Source organism: Argiope bruennichi, chromosome 5 (genome assembly GCF_947563725.1).
Source record: "Argiope bruennichi chromosome 5, qqArgBrue1.1, whole genome shotgun sequence".
NCBI classification, from domain to species: domain Eukaryota; kingdom Metazoa; phylum Arthropoda; class Arachnida; order Araneae; family Araneidae; genus Argiope; species Argiope bruennichi.
The window spans coordinates 45726152-45748200 of NC_079155.1; the positions used below are offsets into that span (position 1 = coordinate 45726152).

Sequence of the window (22049 nt, forward strand, 5' to 3'; positions counted from 1 at the left end):
AAATATTTTTTCCGTTTCTTAATAATAATGCTCTAAATTTTAAAGAAGCGAAAATGAATCATATCTGTCAATTGAATTTTATATTTCTTACATCTTTAAATAATTGTAAAGAACATTATTTAAAACATTATTCCATTACTTGCCAGATTGACAATAATTATATACTTGACAATTTTGGATGATCAATTCTGATGAAGTAAAAATATTATACGATATTTAGAGATTAATAAGTTTAAAAATATTACTAAAATTATATTAATGATATATTTAGGAATCTATTTTCGTGCAAAAAGAAATTAATTTTTTTTTTAGAAATTATGTATTTAAAAAGGAATTTTGAAATTTCAGATTTCTGAGGAGTTATAATCTAGTTTATCTACTGTTATGATACTTGTAACGCAATAACACGATAATTAATTCATAGCCTTTTAAAGCATAAAACTATTTTAACACATCTATCAACTTATTTTTTATTTAGTATGATTGAGAAGATATTAACCGCAACAATTATTCTTTGATTCCACATATTTGTTTCTATATTCTTTTCAATGAATAATAAATATAATGCATATTTTTTTACATATTTTTCATTTATACGATAGTTTCAGAAAGATTTCTCTAAAATCTTTATATAAATGCAAATTAAAAAAAATATATGAAAAAATAAGAACATATGAAATATAGATGAGCTTCTATTTATTTGTGAGATTACTCATGTACTATTTGTTTAGTAAATTTCAACTCCCAATCTATCTAATTGCTATTCTGCGACTTAAATTTAATTTTACTCTCAGTTAAATAGAAACGTCAACTTTTCTTTGTTATTAAAATAATCTGTTATTTTCTTTCTTTGATTTTTTTAAAAATTGACAATTAAAATAAAGAAGTAGTGGCATTGTCATTTTAAATTAATTTTTTTTATCATTTATTTTCTAAATTATTTGTCATTGAATTTTATATGTATTCAATTTTGCCATTTATCATCAATTTTTAAATTGATGCTCCTACATTACCAAGAAAAATGTATTCATAATTACGGTATCCTTTTTACAAAAGTATATTTAAAGTTTTACGTTTTGTAAATACCAAAGATGCAAAAGTAAAAATATCAAAATTACAAGAAATATACACATTTTTAGTTAATAATATTAATAATAAAAGTTTTTTTCCCGTTCGCATCTTCATGGCAAATTCGAAAAATCATGATACAGCGTACAGTTTACTATTCGACAGAAGTTACAGTTAATGTTAGCATTTGGGTACAACAAATGTAAATTTATGCTATTCTATAATATTGATTATTATAATTTTCGTAAACTTAGGAATTGGGTGATTTTTTTCTCTCCTTGTTGCCATTCACTGAAAGTATAGAACGAATTATTTCAAATAATTAAGTTATTTTCTTATTTAGAAGAATAATTGATTTAAAAATTAAATGAAAAAAATCTTATAATATATTTCTATTGTCCTCTATTCTTTTAAAAAACAAACAGAAATTAATTAAATGACGACGGAGATTTTAAAATTAGTTTTTATTTTTTATTTTATCCAGGCAGCTGGCGGCTCTTCAACTATCGTCTGGTTATGTTTTGGAGAATTCTGTATTTTCTTTTCTATTTCGTCTGCGGGAATATACGATATCGCATAATTGAAAATTAATTTTCTTTGAAACTTGATAAAATTCTTTCGAAAAATAAGATCTAAAAATCTATTTTGGAAAATATTTAAGAGCTAAACACAATTTAAAAGAATTTAGAATTTGTTACTGCACTTTAATTAATTTTGCAAAATTCAATTAATGGAAGTTTTGGGAGAAAATTTAGAAAAGGTAAGATATCTTTTTCATAGAAATATCTTGTTAAGGAATTGAAAGTGATAAGGAAATGAGAAAAAAACCTGATAAGTTTTAATTCAATTTGACTTCATTTTTATGAACTTTAATATCCAGAGGTATTCGAACCTTTTAAAGTTGTTATCAGTTTTAAGATATTTCTTTTCAGATTAAGATATTTCTTTTCAGAATAAGTGTTACATTACATTATACATCAAAAAATGAGTATAAATTCATTAATTAAACATTTAAAAGCATTGCCGTTATATATACTTAAAATATTCTGAAAAATTTATTGAAATTAGGGAAAAAGAACAGATAGTGCGGAAATAAAATTAGTACATTGAAAGAACTTATTTTTGTATTTTTAATGTGAAACAAATGCACTTGTGAATGCTTTTTCAGTAGTATTCTTGTAGCAAAATTTTGTTTTTAATTAAATTTTTGAAGAACTCTTTATTAGTTGTCTTAAACTATGCAAGAGGTAATCTCATGCTAAATTTGTTAGCTCTAGAACTATTTGTCTGCTGTATTGAAAATTTTAAAATTTTTTTTCGTAATATGCATTGTATCATGCATGTCTTATAATATAGTTTACAAATTGGATACCTGACTATAAAGATTATCTTGTTCAATTTTTTTTAATTATGCCTTTTTTCTGTAATATGGTAATTAAAAGTAAAACGAGCTGATTTTGAAATTTAATAACAAATTTTATCACCAGAAATGCAAATCTGTATTCTATTTTAGACAAAATCCATTAAATAGATGACTCTCTGCCGATATATTTCATCATATGTTTGTGATGACTTAAAGATGCAGCAACTAGATAACTGCAATATGTCCTTGTCACAAGTACTATAGAACTATATCAAATTTTGAATGCAATCTGATATGGCAAAGGTATACAAAATGAATTCTAGATTATCTTTACTACAATACTTAAGCAAATTCAGAATGCGATGTATTGTGGAAATGTACGAAAGTCAATGATTCTATCACTCTATCGAAAATTTTCAATGATATATGCTTATAATAATAGAAAAACTGGTCATGAGCTGCAAATCATAAGGGTTGTTTTTATTTGAAATCCATTATGTTTCTTATCATAGGAAAATGGGAATAAAATCATTTGTGCATTATTAGAAATCATATACTCATTCAAAATTATTTTTGCTTTACGAGATGTCGTAAAATCTGGATAAAAGTATAGTTAAAAGAGTATCTTTTTATTTAGTTTGAGAATGTTAATATCAAATCTCCGGTGTTTTATTTCAATTTCTGCTTAATTTATTTGCTATAATAAAGAAACGTATCATAAAGAATGTTATTAAATATATTGAAAATAGTTTTAATACAGAAGGTATAATTAATTTTTAATACAGAATAAATAAAATTATTTCTGGATTTCACAAGTATTTGTGTTTGTTGTTAACCTATTTTTAGCTGTATTTTCTATAATTCTAATGATTCTTTTTCTTAATTTTTTTTATAAAGGCGAAAAATTAAAAAGTTTTATGCGAAGAATTATTGCATCGTTATGTGATTGTTTATACTGTTCATTATAGTCTTTTTGATTGAAAATATTAAAGAATAAAGGAAATCTAATTGGCTCCGCCTCTCTTTCAGACAATCTAAACTATAAAACTCATGCAATGCGAAAAAAAAAAAAAAAGAAACTACGACTTCAGTGTCATTTTCAACGTTCCTATAATTAACATTAATGCTTATTTAATCATCTCAATTCAAAGTCGTATTAATAAATCCATTTGGGAGCAAAATTCAAAGTCACATGATTAAATTTGAGAGCAAAATTCAAAGTCACATTAATAAATCAATTTGATCGAATGAATGACGGAGCTAAAAGAGTTAAAACGAAGTAAAATATATTCTGCTGCCATTTATGAATGGGAAACGTGAACATCAATTAATAAATTATTAAAAAAAATAAAAACAGAAATAATTTCTTAATTTAAGTTTATAATTTCCGATATATTTGATTCTAGTGGCATAGCTTTGAAATCGAATAAATGCTACAAAAATGTACGTATGTGTACGATTTCAAATAAGCTATCATCTAAATAGGTTATTATTTATTTCCTAAACATATAATAGTTATATATATATTTAGTCACCTATTAATACTGTTAAAAATTCTGTTCAGAAATATTTATCTTTCATTCCGATCGTTTTCAACTTGGTGTTTATACAGAAATTAGAAACTCACTAAAGATAAAATAAAAATGTCACTGACTGAGAGAGAATCGACGTGGCAGGATTAGCAGACGTTCTCCTTGTGCACGAACTGAAATGTAAAAATAACATTTCAAAACATTAACTTTATCACTAACTTTGTCAGTAGCTTTTCATGGAAAACTCAATATGTACTTTTAATCCCTCTGTTTGGTTTTCGGCTCTTCAAAAGTGTTATTCTTCTAATTTAAAAGCGACGCTATTCTAATCGAATGAGAATTAATCATTTGATTCATCTATAAAACATATTCTAATTTAATATTTTCATGAAATTCCGTTTCGAAAGCTCTGTTTCAGAATTGCTGACCTTTTCCAGAGTGCCAGCGCATTTTATGGGAGTATATCAGTTCATTATCAGTCTGCCTATTCTATTTATAGCATGGAAGCTCGTATTGGATTTCGTGACTTTGGTAAGTTATTGTCAAATGAAACAAGAGCCATTTTTTTTAAGATAGCGAACGAAATGGGCAAACAATATTTGATAGATATTGCGAGAGTCGCCGATAATGGTAAAACAGATATAAGGGTAAAGAAAAAAAGAATTGTAGTCTAGATGACGACATTGTAGCGATTTTAAAGAACAACGTATTTTAAATAGATTATGCAAACAGGGGATACTTTACAGAACTAAAAATAAAAAGAATTTAAACTGTAGTTAACATATGTCCTTCATTTTTTTTTATTTAAATGTATTTTATGGCCGAAAAAAGAACCCGACTGAAAATGTATTTTTAAGTATTTAAATTACATTCCTCTATTTTTGCATTCGTATATAATTATTAGTAAGTAAACTGGACATAAGAATTTTTTTAAAGAATAAAAAAAGTAGGATTTAAGCTAAATGAATTTCAACTGGCCTTCAGTATGCATTATATTATTTAGTCTAAAGATAAAAATAGTGTAATTAAAATATTCTTAACAAATTTCCTTCATTTTCTTTTTTATTTAAATATATTTAATGGTCGAAAAAGAACTGAAAAGAAAATGTATTTTTATTTATTTAACATTTCTCTATTAACCCTTTCTAGGGCCGTGGGAAGTATGCTTCCCACCAAATTTATCAATCTTTGTATGAAATTATGTAGGTTGGCATAAGTTCTGACAAATTATTTTAGTAAGTCAGAAGCTTAGATGCTTTAGTTCTTTATCTCAGACAAAATGATGTGTCTTGATTTGTTACTTAATTATTAATGAACCAAATTAATTAATGAATCAAATTAAATTTATCTAATAAGCTAAATGAATCCCTTTTCTTATTCTAATTTCAAGCCTAAAATATTTTAACATTATATGACTAGAAAAAAATGGTCCTTTAAAGGGTTAATGTATTCATATATAGTGATCAGTGAGTAAACTGGCTATAAGAACTTTTTAAAAAAGAAAAAAATATATGATTTAAGCTAAATGGATATCAGTTAGCCTAATAATGCATTATATTAGTTATAAATTTATATTAGCTATGTTCCATTTGAAAAAGAGCACTAATTGCATTGTTAACCATTTCATATATAGTTGAACAATGTTATTGTTGATTTGTTTATATTAGACTGTAGTACTGTTTTATCTGAATATTTATGTAGAATCCCCCAGATTAGTCATACGATATTTAGTTTGCTTAGAAAATATAAAAGAGATCCGAAAATTTAGTTCGAAACATCGTAGAATGATAATGTCCAAACTTTTTACTTTTGATAAATTTTTTAAATTCTAATAAAAGCATTGAACACTCTTTTGTTAGTGAGCACTTACTTATCAAAGTACTACTTATACAACAAGTAACTATTTATCCAAGAAGTTACTACTTATCAAACTTCACAATATTTAGTTAGATACTATCTTATAAACATTACCATATTATTATAAAATGTTTGGCATTTTAATTGATAACATGTGTTAATGAAGCCATAGAGTTGGATATTTCAAACGGGGATGTGATATTTTATTGGTAGTTTCCATTTTATGACTAGAGATGCCATCTGATTCACATTTTTAAACTCATTATGCATGTGCATTCAATGCAAATACGGCTATGGTTAAAAGACCTCGTAATAGCAATAGAGCTTGGCAATTTATATGATAATGTGATAATATGATTATGTTTGAAAATTTTTTTATTAGTTCGTGGCTTGAAAATCTATACTCATTAATGGTTTCACCATTAAAAACATAGATATAGGAAATATGTATTCTTGTCGGAAGATGATATAGATTAGGTTAAAACTGTTCTTGATCGTATGAACATAAAAACTCACCACAATGAAGTGAACTAAGTGATCTTGGTCACAATACTTCAAAAAGTCATATGAACTAAATTTTCTTTCTACTTAGAATATGATTTTTTGTTTTTGTATATTTTGTGTGTTAATTAAACTTCTATTTCTTTTCTCCTATTATCTTCAAGTTAGTCTGTCTTTCCGTTATGTTTTTTCCTTTTGCGTTTTAAATACATTTTTCTGTTTGATTCCATTCAGAACACATAACAGACTCATATATAATTTTCTAACTTGTTTATCAAGCATGAAAAATTGTAAAATGTTTGTAAAAATCACTGAAATAGTTGACGCATAAATTTATTAAAAGTTCGAGTGTCACTAAAAAAATACAAATAAAATGTTATTAAATTTATTAGGCACTTTGGTATAATAGAAGAGATTTTTTTTATCGTAATTTCAAAAAAGTTTTCCCTTTTCTGTAGCCAATTTATATTTTATGTCTCGTATTCAAATTTTATACGAAAATATACATAAAATAGCTCATCTTCTAAAAAGATAAACATGTCTTCTTAGTTTCTGTAATGTTTATTATTGTGTTTCTTTGGAGAATGGCCAACTTTAGAGCCATTTGCTTTTATAATATTTTACTTTGCTTTCATCTTGATGAGGGCAGTGCGCAAGCGTTGTCACAGTGAAAGAAAAATATATAGAGTTATTATGATGCCAAGTCTCTTTTAAAATTTAAAAATATGAGAAATACGATTTTTTAGGAGAGTTATTACAGAATTCTTCCTAACGGTTTCTCCAATTGCCCAACTGGGATTCTGACATGATAAATAGAAAGGAAACATTTCATTTGTACCGGTAATTAAAACAGCAGCCTGAAACTTTGCCAAAATATTTTAAAGCAGTTTTTATTTTCAATATATTATACTTAGGCGTAGTTGTAATTATGTGTGTTAAATTGGCTGTAAATTTAAAATGAAGTAAAATCTTAATGTAGTTAAATAAATTAGGATGGTTTTAAATTTTATAATTCTTTTTAGAACTACGGATTTAAAATGCTACAGAAACTGAAAAACAACCATTTTAAAAATAAAAAAGGGGCTATCAATTCTCCCCCAATTTTATGTAATTTTGTGATAAATATTTAATTCTTACTATTCTATTAATTCTAACTAAAGTGAGTTTTTATAATAAATTTATTAGCTTACTATATAGAATATGTCTAAAATATTTGGTAACACTTTTTTTAAATAATTTTTTTAAGGAATTTTTCTTGTGATTTTTCTGATAAGTAATTCAAATATTTAAGACACTGTCGAACCAATGGGACATTAAGCTGTTACATAGCTGTTAAGTACATAAATTAAAATTTACTTTAATTTCATGCTGAAAATTTAAAGTATAAAATAAAGCGCCTAATTGAATGAAAATTTTGAAATTTCAAGTAATATGGCCAAATATTTATTTGTTTAAAATTTTTATCTTGTTCTAAAAAGATTCAAACACACACACAAAAAAATGATAAATCATAAGCAATTACGACATTTTAAATTTCTTTTTAATATTTCAATGTATTGTTCGCAAAATGGAGTAAAAATAAAAGATTTCAGATCAAAATTGCGTTTTTTGAATAAATTACGAAAGAAAAGTAATTTTGATATTTCCTAGAATAATTAAAAAAAGAAAGAAAACATATAGTTATTTTAAAATTTTTTAACTGATTTATTTTTAGGGATAAAAAATAATAACACTTTTTATATTAGTTAGATTATAGTTATAAGTAATGCTATGACTTTTTTTACAAAAAAATTCCATAAAATAGAGATTTTTCTCTTTGATCTATTTCTAATCTAAATTAAATTCGTTCGTTGAACCAGCAATGAGCTCTTCTAATGACATCTCATACTTGGCATGAAGTATGTATGATCTTTCTCTTCAATCGCAATTGTCATTACTATATGCTCTTTACCTTGTGGATGAATAGATCAGCGTGGGTAGTAAATAAATAAATTGCCATCGCTGGTATGCGAATCCTAATAACAATGGTAATAACATACTATTAATATGTGAATCATTGCGACATTGATAATAATATATTATTAAGGAATGTCGGAACCTCCTATGCTGACAATATTAAATTGATCATTTGCGATGTAATTTTTTTCAAAATTTGTTATAGGTAGGCTGTAGAAATCTTTTATGAAACTATATCTTTCTCATTATTACGGAACGAACTTTTCATAACTTTTGAATCTATTAGTTTCTTTTGTAAAGTGTTGTATGAGTCGTAGTGAATTTCCATTTTTTTTCCACACAAAATTTCTAAAAAAACATAATATTTAGTTTTTTGGAAAAGATTCGTTTCATTATACATTAGAAGACTTCATGAATATGTTACGAAAAATTAAGTATATATGAGCAGAAATTTTCCGAGGAAAGGTACATTAGGAATGAAAAAATTACATTTGGTGAAAAGAGCATAGTAATGGAAAATCATTTATTCATTGGAGTATTATGACTTATAATTTAAACGATTTTTTCCACTATCATCATTTTCAATTCTTAAGTGTCTTTTTCCCCCCTTAACTTTTTTTATTTTTAATCAGAATAATTATAATTTTAAACTTGTTAGTTAGAATAATTATGAATTTTAATACTGGGAATCAGAATAATTATTAATTTTATTTCCATTATAGAAACGTTTAATTGCATTTTTTATTGCCTTAAGTTTTCTTAAAATTTATATTTTTTTAACTCTGCAATCGTTAAATAATGATGTGGCATCATACCTAAAGAAAGAAGTTTTTAAACCAATATGTTCTTTGTAACATGATATTTCATATTATTTGCATTCTCAATATTAATTTTAGATATTTTTATGCTGAAATTTCTTTAGTAATTCTAGAATGAATGAAGTGGAAGTTCAGTAATTCTAAAGTAAAATTTATTTCCCAACAGCAGCAGGCAAACTATTTTTGTAAATGTGAGTTTTGCTCAAGCCATTTCGCCCTTTTAAAAACTCACACTGTGTACCTGCAACTAATGGCATTTTTTGCTACGGTTCAGTTAATTAAATTCAGATTTTTGGTACTTCTAATTATCATAGAGATTAAAATAATGAGTTTTTAGAAGATAAAAATGTGGAGAATTTGGAAATGCTAAATCATAAATAATTTTTTATTCTTTAATTTTTAGATCCTGATATCCTTTAATCGAAGTAATACTACAACAATAATTAATAATGACACACTTTATTATTGATAACCTCATATATGATACAGCCAGTATGATTAATTGGTTATTATTAATAATGAAGATTAATGTTAACTGATTAATGTCATGAATCGATTAAAATAACACTATCGATTATAATATTAATATCAGTAATAATAGATAATGATATCAATAACTTTTGCTGGTTATTATTAATAATAACAGAGTGATTGTATTAACCGTAACATTTATAACATAATATGTAAAACTGTGCACATATAATAATATTAATAATATTTTAGAAAATATATGCCTGAAAGCAAGTACGTTGTTGGAAGGTTAGCATATGTTTAGAGAATGATCCTTCATTTTTATGACATCTTTTCACAATTAAACGTTTTTTGCTCTAATTAGACGCTATTAAGGATTACAAGGGAATATTAGCATCAATGTAAGCGCACAGATGCAAAAAAAAGCAAGCGTAAAAAAAAATGTTCTCTATATAATTGGGAGGCATGGATACTGGCAATGAAGAATTCATATCTTTAATTCTTAAAATCAAATCTTCCTTCCTTTTTTTTGTTATATTTTACTTAATGTTCATCCAACATATGCAAGAATACATTTGGAAGAAAAAAAATAGATGTAGAGATTTTTTTTGTCTTGCATGAAAATAACGATCTAATTAAAGTTCTCTTTTGAGGAAATTAAAGACGGAAAAAAAATTCCAAATTGAAAAATTTTTAAATGTTAGAATTAGAATCATGGGTTATTAATATCAAGGAAATTAGTTTGTTCAATAAAATGCGCGAGAAGAAATTATTCGAGATATATTGCCTTCTTTGATAGCTTGAGGAGTATTGACTTCTTAGAAGAGGGCCAAATACAATATTCCCAGGCTCTAGATATTTTTTTCTTCTTTGGAGAATGGACGTGGTTGCCGATATCTAGGAAAAAGCAATGCTAAACACTGTAATATGCTACCTACACTAGAGTAGCTAAAACTGCCTGAAATCAAAATACTATATGTCTGCAAGCTTGCATATCCAGATATGTTTCACTAACAACGTTGTCATATTACCTGCAGAGAATGGAGCGAAAGGAATATAATCTGAAAGAGAAATATTTAATTCATCTGTAAGAAAAGATAATACTAATTGTTTCGGAGAAGAAATTTTTTTATTTTTTTTATTTCAGTATCTTTGTAGTTCTTTTTAAACATAGTCATATTATTATTTGAAGGGAATTTTCTGATCTAAGATAATTCTGCATAAGAGTACTAGAACTTCACGAACGTCAGGTTGAATAAATAAAATGACTTTCTGGACTGGTATCTCTTTTATTAGAAGCACAGACATCCATATAATTAGAAATGAATCTGAAAATTCGGAGATATAGAATGAGATTCGACCTATCTTTTGCAATCTCATACACTTCATCAATTTGAGGTGAATTCCTTTTTTTGAGAGATAATTACAAACTGTATCGAGCTTGCTTATTAAATGATTTTCTAAATGACGAAGGAATCATTTGGATTATTTATTAGTTTATTTTCTGTATAGAAATCCAATCGAAAGCATTTATATCTTCACAAGTAGACAAAATCGTGTTTACAATCCCTTTTGCAAACAATTTCAAAGATGGAAGGAGTTCTTCTGGAAGGCTGGATCAAAACGCTTGTTCTCTAAAACCTGATAGACTTTATATCTCACAAGTCTTCGGAGTCGCTGACTATTAGGTGGCGCGGCATTCCTTATTAAAAATTAAATTTCGTTACAAAAATCTCACTTTCTTATTCGTTTTTCTAAGACGCACAAAATCGATATATTTTTTTTCATTAAGAAGCTCTATAAAATACAGTTTTCTCTTTTATCCAAGCATGGTGTTTTACCTCATAATTTATCCTATTAGCCATATCTGTATAATGTATCAAATATAAAACATTTTCCTCAACATCAATATCTATAAAAAAAATCCTAATATCTTTTAACTGTCTACAGAACCATATATTTTAGTGAATTTTTAGGTTGCATGATTTCTTTTAAAAACATAAATAATTATGTTTTTTTGTGCGTATAGGTAAATAAGAAAGAAAAAAAATATTAGTAAAGTCCGCATACCAAAATGGTAAATCTTATTACATTTCGGATCAAATCCGTCTACAAGAAATGGCACTCTTCCAATATAATACCCAATTTTTTTCTCTAATATATAAAACTGTGCTCATGAGAAATGACCGTATTTGCAAAGATATTTTTAAGGCGAACATCGCCATTTCTTTCTTTGCATAGATTTATTATATTCATTTGTGTGAAGATTATGATGACTGGACCTTAAAATAAATTCTTTACGAATTACTAAAATAAGAGAAAATTAAGCATCGCAATCAGGTTAGCAACTATAAATATATAATTTTTTAAAAATTTAATAGCTTTACAATTAAATGGAAAATTATTATTTTTTGGATATAATTTGAGGATTCTTATTGTTATCTATTTGGTATTTGCAAAACATCTTGGAGAAACTACCTTTGACCACAGGTTATTAAAATACATCTTCTGGAAGTATGCCAGATATTTTTGAATACCACATATTTAATGGGATTATTTTAATAGCATATCTTATGGTTTGAAAAAGTATTCTTTGGATATTAATGGAATAGATTTTTAAACCTAAATGTTCCATAATAATAAATAAATAATTTTTTTAATGAAAAATTTGCCTATAATCTAAAACATTGTAGCGTATTAAATATAAAAGCTTAAAAGAAATCGGAACTTCTAATCAAATACTTTGTATCAGGGTAATGTTATATTTGATTCGATGTCTTTATTTTTTGAAATTTATTCTTAATTTTAAACAGCGTGCACACACCTAAGCCTTCCTCAATTTAACTGTCAGCACATGACATTTAATGGAAAAGGAATGCATTTGTGGATAAGTTAATAAATAAAGAAAAAACATTTTTATATTAAAAATAAAGGAATAAACAAAGGAGATCCGAACCTCTAATTAGAAAAGTATGATAATACTTTAATATGATAAAGTATGATATGATAAGTATTTGATAAAGTATGTAAAGATATGATAAAGTATGATAATATTTTAGACTTGATTCATCTATCTTTATTTTTTAAATTACTATTAACCGCATAGTGTATCGTGTAGACTTTAACTAAAATTTTTTATTTCCATTTGTAAGCTTCACATGACTTTTCTAAAGGGCAACTATGAGTGTTTGGAAATCCTTTTTTAAATGCTTTTTGATAAAAATTTGTAGAAAAAACCAATATGCAGCGGTACTAGAATTAGATTTAAACTGGGACTTAGAAAAATATCAAGCTAACTGTTGTAAGAATAATTCTACCATTAAAAATGCACTCAAAATATTTTTAAAATATATATTGCTCAAAATATATATTGGTAAAAAGGAACTTTTATTTTTATGACAAAAATGTTATTATATGTTTTGTGTTTCTGGAATAATAATGAAATTCATAATGCATCCATTTAGCAAATTTTAATTGAAAAAAAAATTTCCCCAAAAAGTAATAATTTTAATTAAAAAAAATTCTTAAATTATATACAGTTATTCAAAAAACACATTTTATGATACACATTTTGTGCGTACCTGCGATAACATGTACACAAATAGGTATTTAATATCGTTATAATGTATATGAATATAAATCCAGTCACTCAAATAATGAAAAATAACGCATAAAATAAATTGAAAATTTAAAAAAATACCTTATTAGAATAACGAAAAGGAAATTCGAAAATAAAAATATAATTGAAAAGCTTGCGTTTTTAAGTTTTAAATTAGTATAAAATATTTTTTCATGTCATAATATACTTCAAAGTTATTGAGAAAAAAGACATCGATTGAATTTTAATAGAAAAAAATTTAAATTCCAAATATTTCCTAGTTAAAAAAAATGTCTTTGAAATTTTGAAAAATCTTTTCTTTGATCATTTGCTGCCGGAAAAATAACTACCTGTCAAATTTTGTAGCTTGAAGTCTAACTTTCTGAGCTGTAAAACCTTTTCTTCGATTAAGATTTTAACTCATTATTTATCCCACGATTTTTATGGCTTCAAAATCAGTCTATTTTTCTGCTGCATCTCGTGATTTTCGCCGTCTAATTAATATATCATGTTTTACATTTACATATTTTAATTATATTATGCTATTAACGGACTGCATATGAAAGTTGTTCGCTTCATTAAAAAAAAAAAAAAAAAAAAAAAGAACTTGCCATTGCTTTTCAATCGAGATTTAAAAAATCATTATAATATTCTGTCACAGTTTACGAATAATAACCAGTTTATAAGCACTATCATGCTATTAAACGTCAACTTCTGATTCATCAAACGGATTTCACAAATGCATAAAATGAGTGACTTCTTTTTGGATGCCTTACCTCATAGCTCTGTGGAGGAACATGGAGGCCGTTTGGGAGACTCCTCTGAGGGAATGCAGGCTTTTTTTCCCGAGTCTCTTCGAGACAAAAATACTTGCAGTTTAGTTATCCACCACGATTCTCGAAGACAAGAGGGACATCTCGTCTTCTTCTTTTAACCTGTAATGAAAACAAGATCCTAAATTTCAGCTTCTGCATTGTTGCTTCAGCCATCCGACCAAAATAGAAAGATGCACATCGTTTGATCAGAGCTTCGCGGTTTGTTGTTTCTTGATTTTTCAGTATGAATATTGAGAGGCGAGCGACAGTTTATTGTTGTTGTTATTGTGGTCAGGTTGTTGTTGTTATTATGGGAGATAGCATGTATAGGTTTGGAAATTCCCATTAATAATATATTGAATACATTGAAGATGGTTTTAAGATTTCTTGAGGGGAGTAATTTAATTTTAATAGTCCTTTTAATTCTTTATTATTTTTATTTTTTGGATTAAAATTTCGTTTTGATTCACTGACAAAAAAATCTTAGTTATACCTTGATACTACTTACTATTTTCTTTTATTGTACGATGCATTTTATATTTAATTATATTTTTATTATTTATCTAATACTTCTATAATATTTTATGCCTTATAAAATTTTATATATTCTAATATCTTGTAACTTTAAACGAGCAATTCTTGTATATATATATATATATATATATATATATATATATAATATAATGTATTTCTAAAACGGCTCAAACGATTTGGATCAAATTTTATATTTATATAAGGTTTTGCTTTTTAAGTTTATTTATATAGGTGTCTTTCCTGAAAAAAAATGCGATTTTACTCAAAAAAAAATTTTTTTAACCTTTTTTTTTATAACTAATTATTAAAATAAGCATATTCAACTTCCGCTTCGAAGTGTGGGCAGTGCAATGTAGAACAACATGAAGGACGCGTGTTGTTGCGGTCCTGGGTTCGAGTCGCGCTTTTTGCTTTATTTTTTTACTTATGTATTTATACTTAATATTTTTGTTTTTTAAGTTTATCGATATAGAAACTGAAAAACTACGATTTGACTCACCAACACGCACACACACCATTTATTTGTAACCTCTCATGCTGACGATGTCATATAGCGCCATCTCGGCCCCGATTTCACCAGGGTAAAAATGAGGGTAAGTTCAAGAAAATAATGATAGATAAACTGTAATATAGCAAATTGTTTCGAATAACATGTTAAACTAAGAGCATGCATGATTTTTTTTTATTTAAATGACCAGTTCATATGTAGATAAGATTGAAAAATATTCATTATATGATTGCTAGTGATTCGTTTCTAAATATTTTCTCCGAAAAAGGAATGCTTATAAAATATTATATTATATTTGCTATTTTACCTCATTATTTCGAATTTTTACTCTCTAAATTTTATTATTACCTATATTTTAAGCACTTTATATATATATTCTGAATTTTGTTCTGATTGCAGATATCGCACATTCTAAATTCTCAATCATTCCATGTATATTATATTTTATATTTCATTGAAACAGTTGGCATCAGAAAGATGCGGCGTGTTTGAAAGCTTTTGCCGTATTTGTTTGAATTGTTTTGCGGTTTCTCCCCGCTTGTTAGTAAACTATCCGCTTATGCGTTTTGGATTAGTCGGATTCTTTATTTTGAATATTTTATTTGATTTTCTTTCTTAATGGTTCTTAATTTGTTATTCTTATAATAAATGCAAATAAGTTAAACCGTTTTTAAAATTTTGTTTCTTAATATTTATAATTTTTGTTATATGGAATTTCTTTTTAGGAAAAACATTTTTTTCACTTTAAAATTATATAATATACAGTAAGATTGGTGATTGGATTTTATTCTGTATAATAACATATATTTTAAGAATTTTATTTCGTTTTAAGAAAAAGTAATTAAAAAATTATTTTTTCAATGTTACAGTATGTTTTCACAAAGTAACCTATATAATGTTACATTATAAAAGCATATATATCCTTATAATGCATATAAAAGAATACATGTTTTTATCTTATGCCTTTCCATATTGTGAAGATTATAAATATATATCATTATTTATAAAATCTATCGAATCAATTAGTGAAACCATCTTAAGACTGTGCATTCAACGGTTTTCTGAAAAAAAAAATCATAAGCTCCAATCAACGAAAAAAACTTCTTAATTTTAATTTATTAATTTAAAAAAATTAAATCAATGAAGTTACGTACAATGATGGTTTTTTGAAGAAACTTCAAACCTTTTAAAAATTAAATACTTGATATGAAATTATCATATGAAGTAAATGAATTCACTAACTTTTTTCTTACCTCTTTGTTTGATTTATTATATCTAAATCTAAATAATGACCCGCATGGGGTCTGACATACTAAAATCTATCAGTTTTTATATACAAGATGTTGCTTTATCGATCGCCTGAATATTTTGAAATCCAAATTATCATTCTATGAACTTTGACAATTAATTTAACTAAAAATTCCCGACAATTAAAGATATTTGATTGGATTAAACTTCCTTTCAAATCGCTTCTGCTAATTTTCTGTGACTCTTAGAAATTATTCTAATAATTGAAACTTCAAAGAACATAATTAAATTTGTTTTCACAATTTATCAATGATAAATTATGTTTTCATGTTTAATCCCCAAACTTTAGAAATGAAATATACTCTTTTCCATAGAATTCAAGTCGTGTGATTGTATAAAATGACAATTCAATATTTGAACAAATCGCTCAATTAGTTAATTCAAAAATTATTTTATTCTTAACCAATTAAAAATTTGTATTGATATCTTGAAATAAATTAGTTTCTGTGAATTCCTAATTGTGTATAGAAAACTCATAATTACGTTTCTTAAAGAAAATTAATTTATTCTACGGTAATGGGCTCTATATGGATTTCACTTTAAGTGGGAAATGTCATTACTTTAAAAATTAACATTAATTGAATAAATACCTCAGGATATTTCTTTTCCTTTTATTTACTTTTATTTCGACGTTTTTGAAGAAAGAATAGATGGTATTTGAATGCATGATTTGAAAAGAAAGTTAATATTTGTCAATAAAATGAAATAGAAAATAATTTTTCTCGGAAAAATATTATTAAATAAGAAAAATCAAAGCGATATATTGCAATTATATTTTCAAAAAACAGAAAAATTATTTAAATATATTTTTAATAAAAATGTTTATTTTCAATTAATAAATTATTTAACTAATGAAAAAACTGTGACTGTAATTAAAGTAACGATTAATTTTTCCATAATTTACTAAAAAATGAGGAAAGAGAGTTTAATGATTTAATTCCCTTATGTGTTTCAAATTAATTTATCGAGAAAAGTGTTGTATTATAAGTAAACGATTTAAAATTAAAATTCCAATTTTTTATTTAGATATTCTAATTATAGATTCAGATATTAAAAATAATTATCCTATATTTGATGAAAATGATCATTTAGACATTTCTGATAATGAATTGATAGTTTGAAATTATTTTATAATAATATATGCCTGAAAATCAGCATAAAAATGAATAAAAGCTGATAATGTATATTAAATTGACATTTGATAATTTATTTTTCTTTCACAATGATAATACCCAGAAATTTTATAATATTTAGCTTATATTTCTTGGCTTTTCCTTTTATTTCAGGGAACGCTGCCACGCTTTCACACTCCAAATGAATTGTATTTTTTTCCGAAAAAACATTAATTCTATTCGAAATCTTTTGTTAGTAATTTTCAAATTTTTTGTGGAATTTAAAAGATGAAATTTATATTTGTCCCTGTTAGGATTCTCTAATTAATGTTTTTTAAAAGATGATTGTGAATTAAGAAGGTGATTGCATTTTTGACTTTGCAGTAGGGAATTGTATGATATGTATAAATTAGGTGCGTGATGGGTCGATATTTAGCTGTTTATTTATTTATTTTTTTTTTGCTAAAAATTTGTATTATACCCTGGCCTGATGCATATTTGACAAGAAGTGTTGAGAAAGTTTGGATGTGTCTGCTCTAAAGTGACACTTACAATTTGACCTCTGTCAAAAAAAATCACACATTCTTTTCCAAAATATCTTTTGTATTACTTCAAAAATGAATATTAGTTTAACTAATAATTAATTATCTTTAATATAGTTGTGAAAAATTAAATTTTTATTCCTTAAATTTGCTTGTCTATATAAAAAAGTGAATTTGTAGATCTTATACGCAATGATTCAATGCTCCAATATACGCTGGGATTACAATGCTCCAAAATGATACAAAAATGTTCAAATATCTTGATATATGTGACTGAATGTTTGGCTTCATTTTAAAGGATTGTATTTTTCCTTCTAAAATTCAGTAAAGGTGATCGAATTCATTAAATTGTTGTAAATTATACTTTAATGCATAACAAAAAGGTATTGTATCGTCCAGTAATTGGAATGCGCATTTAGATGAAAGACACATTTGAATATTTGAAATTTCAGTTACAAATACATAAAATAATTATGCTTATATATGTTTAAATAACAACGATATCTTGTCTGATCCAATTCCAAAACCTCGCCTGTCAAATAGCGATGTCTCCGATCCCAGATAAAATATTGTTTCTTTATTATAGTATTACTCTAGCATTTTGAGAGACGATGGCCTGTCATACCTTGTCTTCATACAAACATTTTGCTGCACTTTTTTTGAAACTGAATTTCGAAGTGTTGTTTTAGTTTGGCTGAAAGCTTTTCACCCTTAGTTTCCTGATTTTTGTCACCATTCTTTTTTTTTTTGAAAACAAAGCATTTTTTGGTCCTGTTTTAGTAATTTTTTGGACACTTTCCATTAATTATTTCTAGTGACGCTGTCAGTTTTTGTTTTACATTCAATTTTTCTTTTTTTTATACCGAGGCGAAGATAGGTGAGGTGAGGTGAGGTGAGGTTATTTTTTTGTCTGTGATTATTCTTACTCGAATCAGTCATTTTTTTTATGTATAATTCTTTTTTAAAAAATAAATTTAATATTTTCTGTTTATGTTTTAAAAAAGGAAGTGTTATAAATATATATTGCAGATTTTTATTAAAAATATCAAGATAAATAAACATTCTCGTTTCAGATTAAATTCTGCATATAATTGTTATTAGATTTCGTTAAGAAGTAATACAATAACGAGCCCTTTGTTATTAATATTATAAACATCATTTGAGATTCATTCCAAGAAGCATGTCTCAAATGATGGTTTTCTTTATTCCATGAAATTCTATCTTTGTGTCTATTCCATGCAATTGTATTTGAAAGAATTTTATACCGTAACTATCACATAAGTATAACATAAATATTCACAACAGCGGCAAATATATTTCTTCAAATTCAAATCGATTTGAACCCTAATAAAATTTTTTTATAAACACAAAACCAAAAAGGCTGTAAGTTATGCAAATCATTAGAAACCCATTAAATATATATAAAAATTACGATTGATATTATCTTAGAAATTGTTTTTCTAGTTATTTTTAAATTACATCCTCCTCCTTAAAGACAGTTCTCTTTTTATCATATATAAATATCTACATTCATTATGTTCGTATAGTTTCATATTTACTCTTATTTATGGAATCAAGCAAATACAAAGCGTCCCACTATTATATCATATAATATACAAGGGGGTCCAATAAGTTTTTCTACACCACATTGACTTGAGAACGACGACAACTATTGTCACTAGCTTGGCATCTAAGTGTAGTAAATCGAGATTCATTGCAGTGCGATCTAGCGGCAAATGATGGAGTTAGCCTCTTTACTTCGAAAACAATACGAGGTATGAGAAAAAAGCAACAAAATTGTAAATAAGACAGTTTGTGATCAATAATGATATGAACAAAACGTGTGTGCATTTGTTTGATCGCGATTTTACAAATCTGTGACGTAATAACTCGCAACAGTAGGATAAAAAATTTTCTTTCGAACAATAAAAGTCCACCCGATGGCGTAAAGCATTTCGAACAATGAAAATAAAAGTATCTTCTGATAACTAATTATTGGAAATCGTGACCAAACAAATGTGTGTTTTGTTATGTTTTATTAGCATTATTGCGCTCAAGTTTTTGTACTAAATAGAAGACGATCTACAATTTTGAGATAAGAACGCTAATTCTCTTTTTGTCGCTAGGTGGTGCTGTAACCAATCTTACGATGCAGTACACGGCCCCTTTACTATCTTAAACATAAAGTACGTTAAACGAGAATGGCAATAATCATTATTCTTAAATTAATTGGGTGGGTGGGTAGTAGAACTTTTAATGTATACCCTGCATATCCAATTAAAATATTAATTTACGGTATGATATAAAGTCCCTTGATTTCTCATAGATCTTTTTCTTAGTCAATATGAAGCTATATAACACTTCAGACGATAGCATCTTTCAATATTCATAACATACGCTTTCCTTTTAGCAATAAACAGATAAAATACCGTAGATCATTATTTCACCGTTTCACACTATCGTGCAAAATAACGAAAGCATATATGAATTCAATGAATGTATGAATGTATTGAGAGCGGTTTCATTTATAGTTACGTTAATTTCTAAGACTTTTCTGCACACTTAAATCATTATTTATCCAAAATTAAATGCTATCTGTCTCTGAATAGTGACATTAGAAGCTACGCTGTTGTCTCAATGAAAATATGGTATGGAAATAATTTTATTTACCGCTAAACGCTCGGATACATTGAAACTGACATTAGAAATCATTGTAATACAGGAAGAAGAATATAATGATATAAACGAAAGATAGGTAAATGTATTTTTGTAATTCTGTTGTTAGATCTTTCCTGGAAAAAGAAAGCGTATTTACAGTATTAATCGAAATCAAAACCGCTCTTAATAGCCGCCCAATTGCATACGACTGCGGAATGGACAATCAAGTCGAAGCCAACTCATTTCTTCATAGGTCTAAAATTGACTTCATTTTCAACGATTGCTGAAATAAAAGGTGTTCCATCAACCAGAGTCTGAAAAAAAATCCAGCAAGTTTTACTGGATTCATCCTGAAGTCGATAGTAGGAAGAATGTCTGCCTGTGTTAAGAAACTACCATGAAGTACGAAACACGGAAGGTGACGCAGTTCTTCTTCAGGAGAAACATCATCCTCGACAGATGTAAAAACGATTCCACATTCTAAAGTTAATTCCTGGTTCGCGATAACATAGAAAAACTTGCCAACTAAGGTGACGACGAGGAGATAATAACTTGTTTCATACTAATGGTTATTTGCATAGAGACAATATAGGATAATAAGAATGTAGAGAAATGAGATTTGTTGAATTTTCATAAGAATGCCAACTGTTTCCAGCGAAGAAAGAATATGCTGATAAATAGAGTTCGAAGTTGTCAACTTTCTTCTTGTAAATACCCTCCCCGCTTTTTTTTCTGCTGCTTGCATTATAATATGTATTGAGTGTCAGGGAGACATAAACATGTATGATATTTAACACAATCACTAGACCGGTCTTTGTAGATTTAATGTTAAGGGAACACATAATATTAAATGACCTGCAATGTATCTACTGTAACTATTAAATTAGCAATATTCCATATACATTTTCACTTTTGGGAAAAATAAATAAGATCTAAATCTCTTACTAATAAGTTGGTGTTTAAATGAAAATTCATTGTTTTTTGTGAAATAAATATTCACCGATAGTATATATTCATTATGAAAATTATTTCTTAAGTTCCATACTTCAGTCTTTTTGATTAAATTTTCTCTGAATTTCATATTAAAAGTCTTTGCTGACGATTTAACTTTGTGTAATACATTCTCATCAAAAAATGCCATAGATGTTGGAGGACACAATGAAGATGGTTTTCGAACGGCTGTTTCCTAATATGGCATGAAATTCTATGGTTTATATCTATAAGATTGCTGAATCATGTTCAGTGTCTGAGGAAAATTTGTAAAACCCCGATGTAATTGTAACCCTTTGAGCTTTCTGACCCTGATGTACCACACATTCACAATTCACATCACACAATGATTCACAAAAGCACCACTATAACAGCTTGCAATATCATCACAGCCATGCAAGTAGAGGTGCTATATTTG

General features: G+C 26.5%; 2 protein-coding genes across 5 annotated transcripts in view; one reads left to right on the top strand and one right to left on the bottom strand.

Annotated features, from left to right (window-relative positions):
* Positions 1–22049, top strand: part of LOC129968698 (uncharacterized) — a 713943-nt gene that overhangs the window by 138304 nt on the left and 553590 nt on the right. The gene's annotated exons all lie outside the window — the stretch shown is intronic.
* The window catches only part of LOC129968699 (tetraspanin-18-like), a 227530-nt gene that overhangs the window by 11420 nt on the left and 194061 nt on the right, over positions 1–22049 (bottom strand). The window contains exons 3-4 of one of the 3 annotated variants that reach the window (XM_056082859.1): positions 13941–14099; positions 4086–4136 (exon numbers count right to left, since the gene is read on the bottom strand). In XM_056082859.1, coding sequence (XP_055938834.1) covers positions 4086–4136; positions 13941–13963 — 74 coding nt within the window. In that variant the 5' untranslated portion in view covers positions 13964–14099. Of the gene's footprint in view, positions 1–4085; positions 4137–10298; positions 10628–13940; positions 14100–22049 lie in introns of those variants that run through there. The other 2 variants (XR_008784441.1, XM_056082861.1) reach the window with 2 other exon arrangements.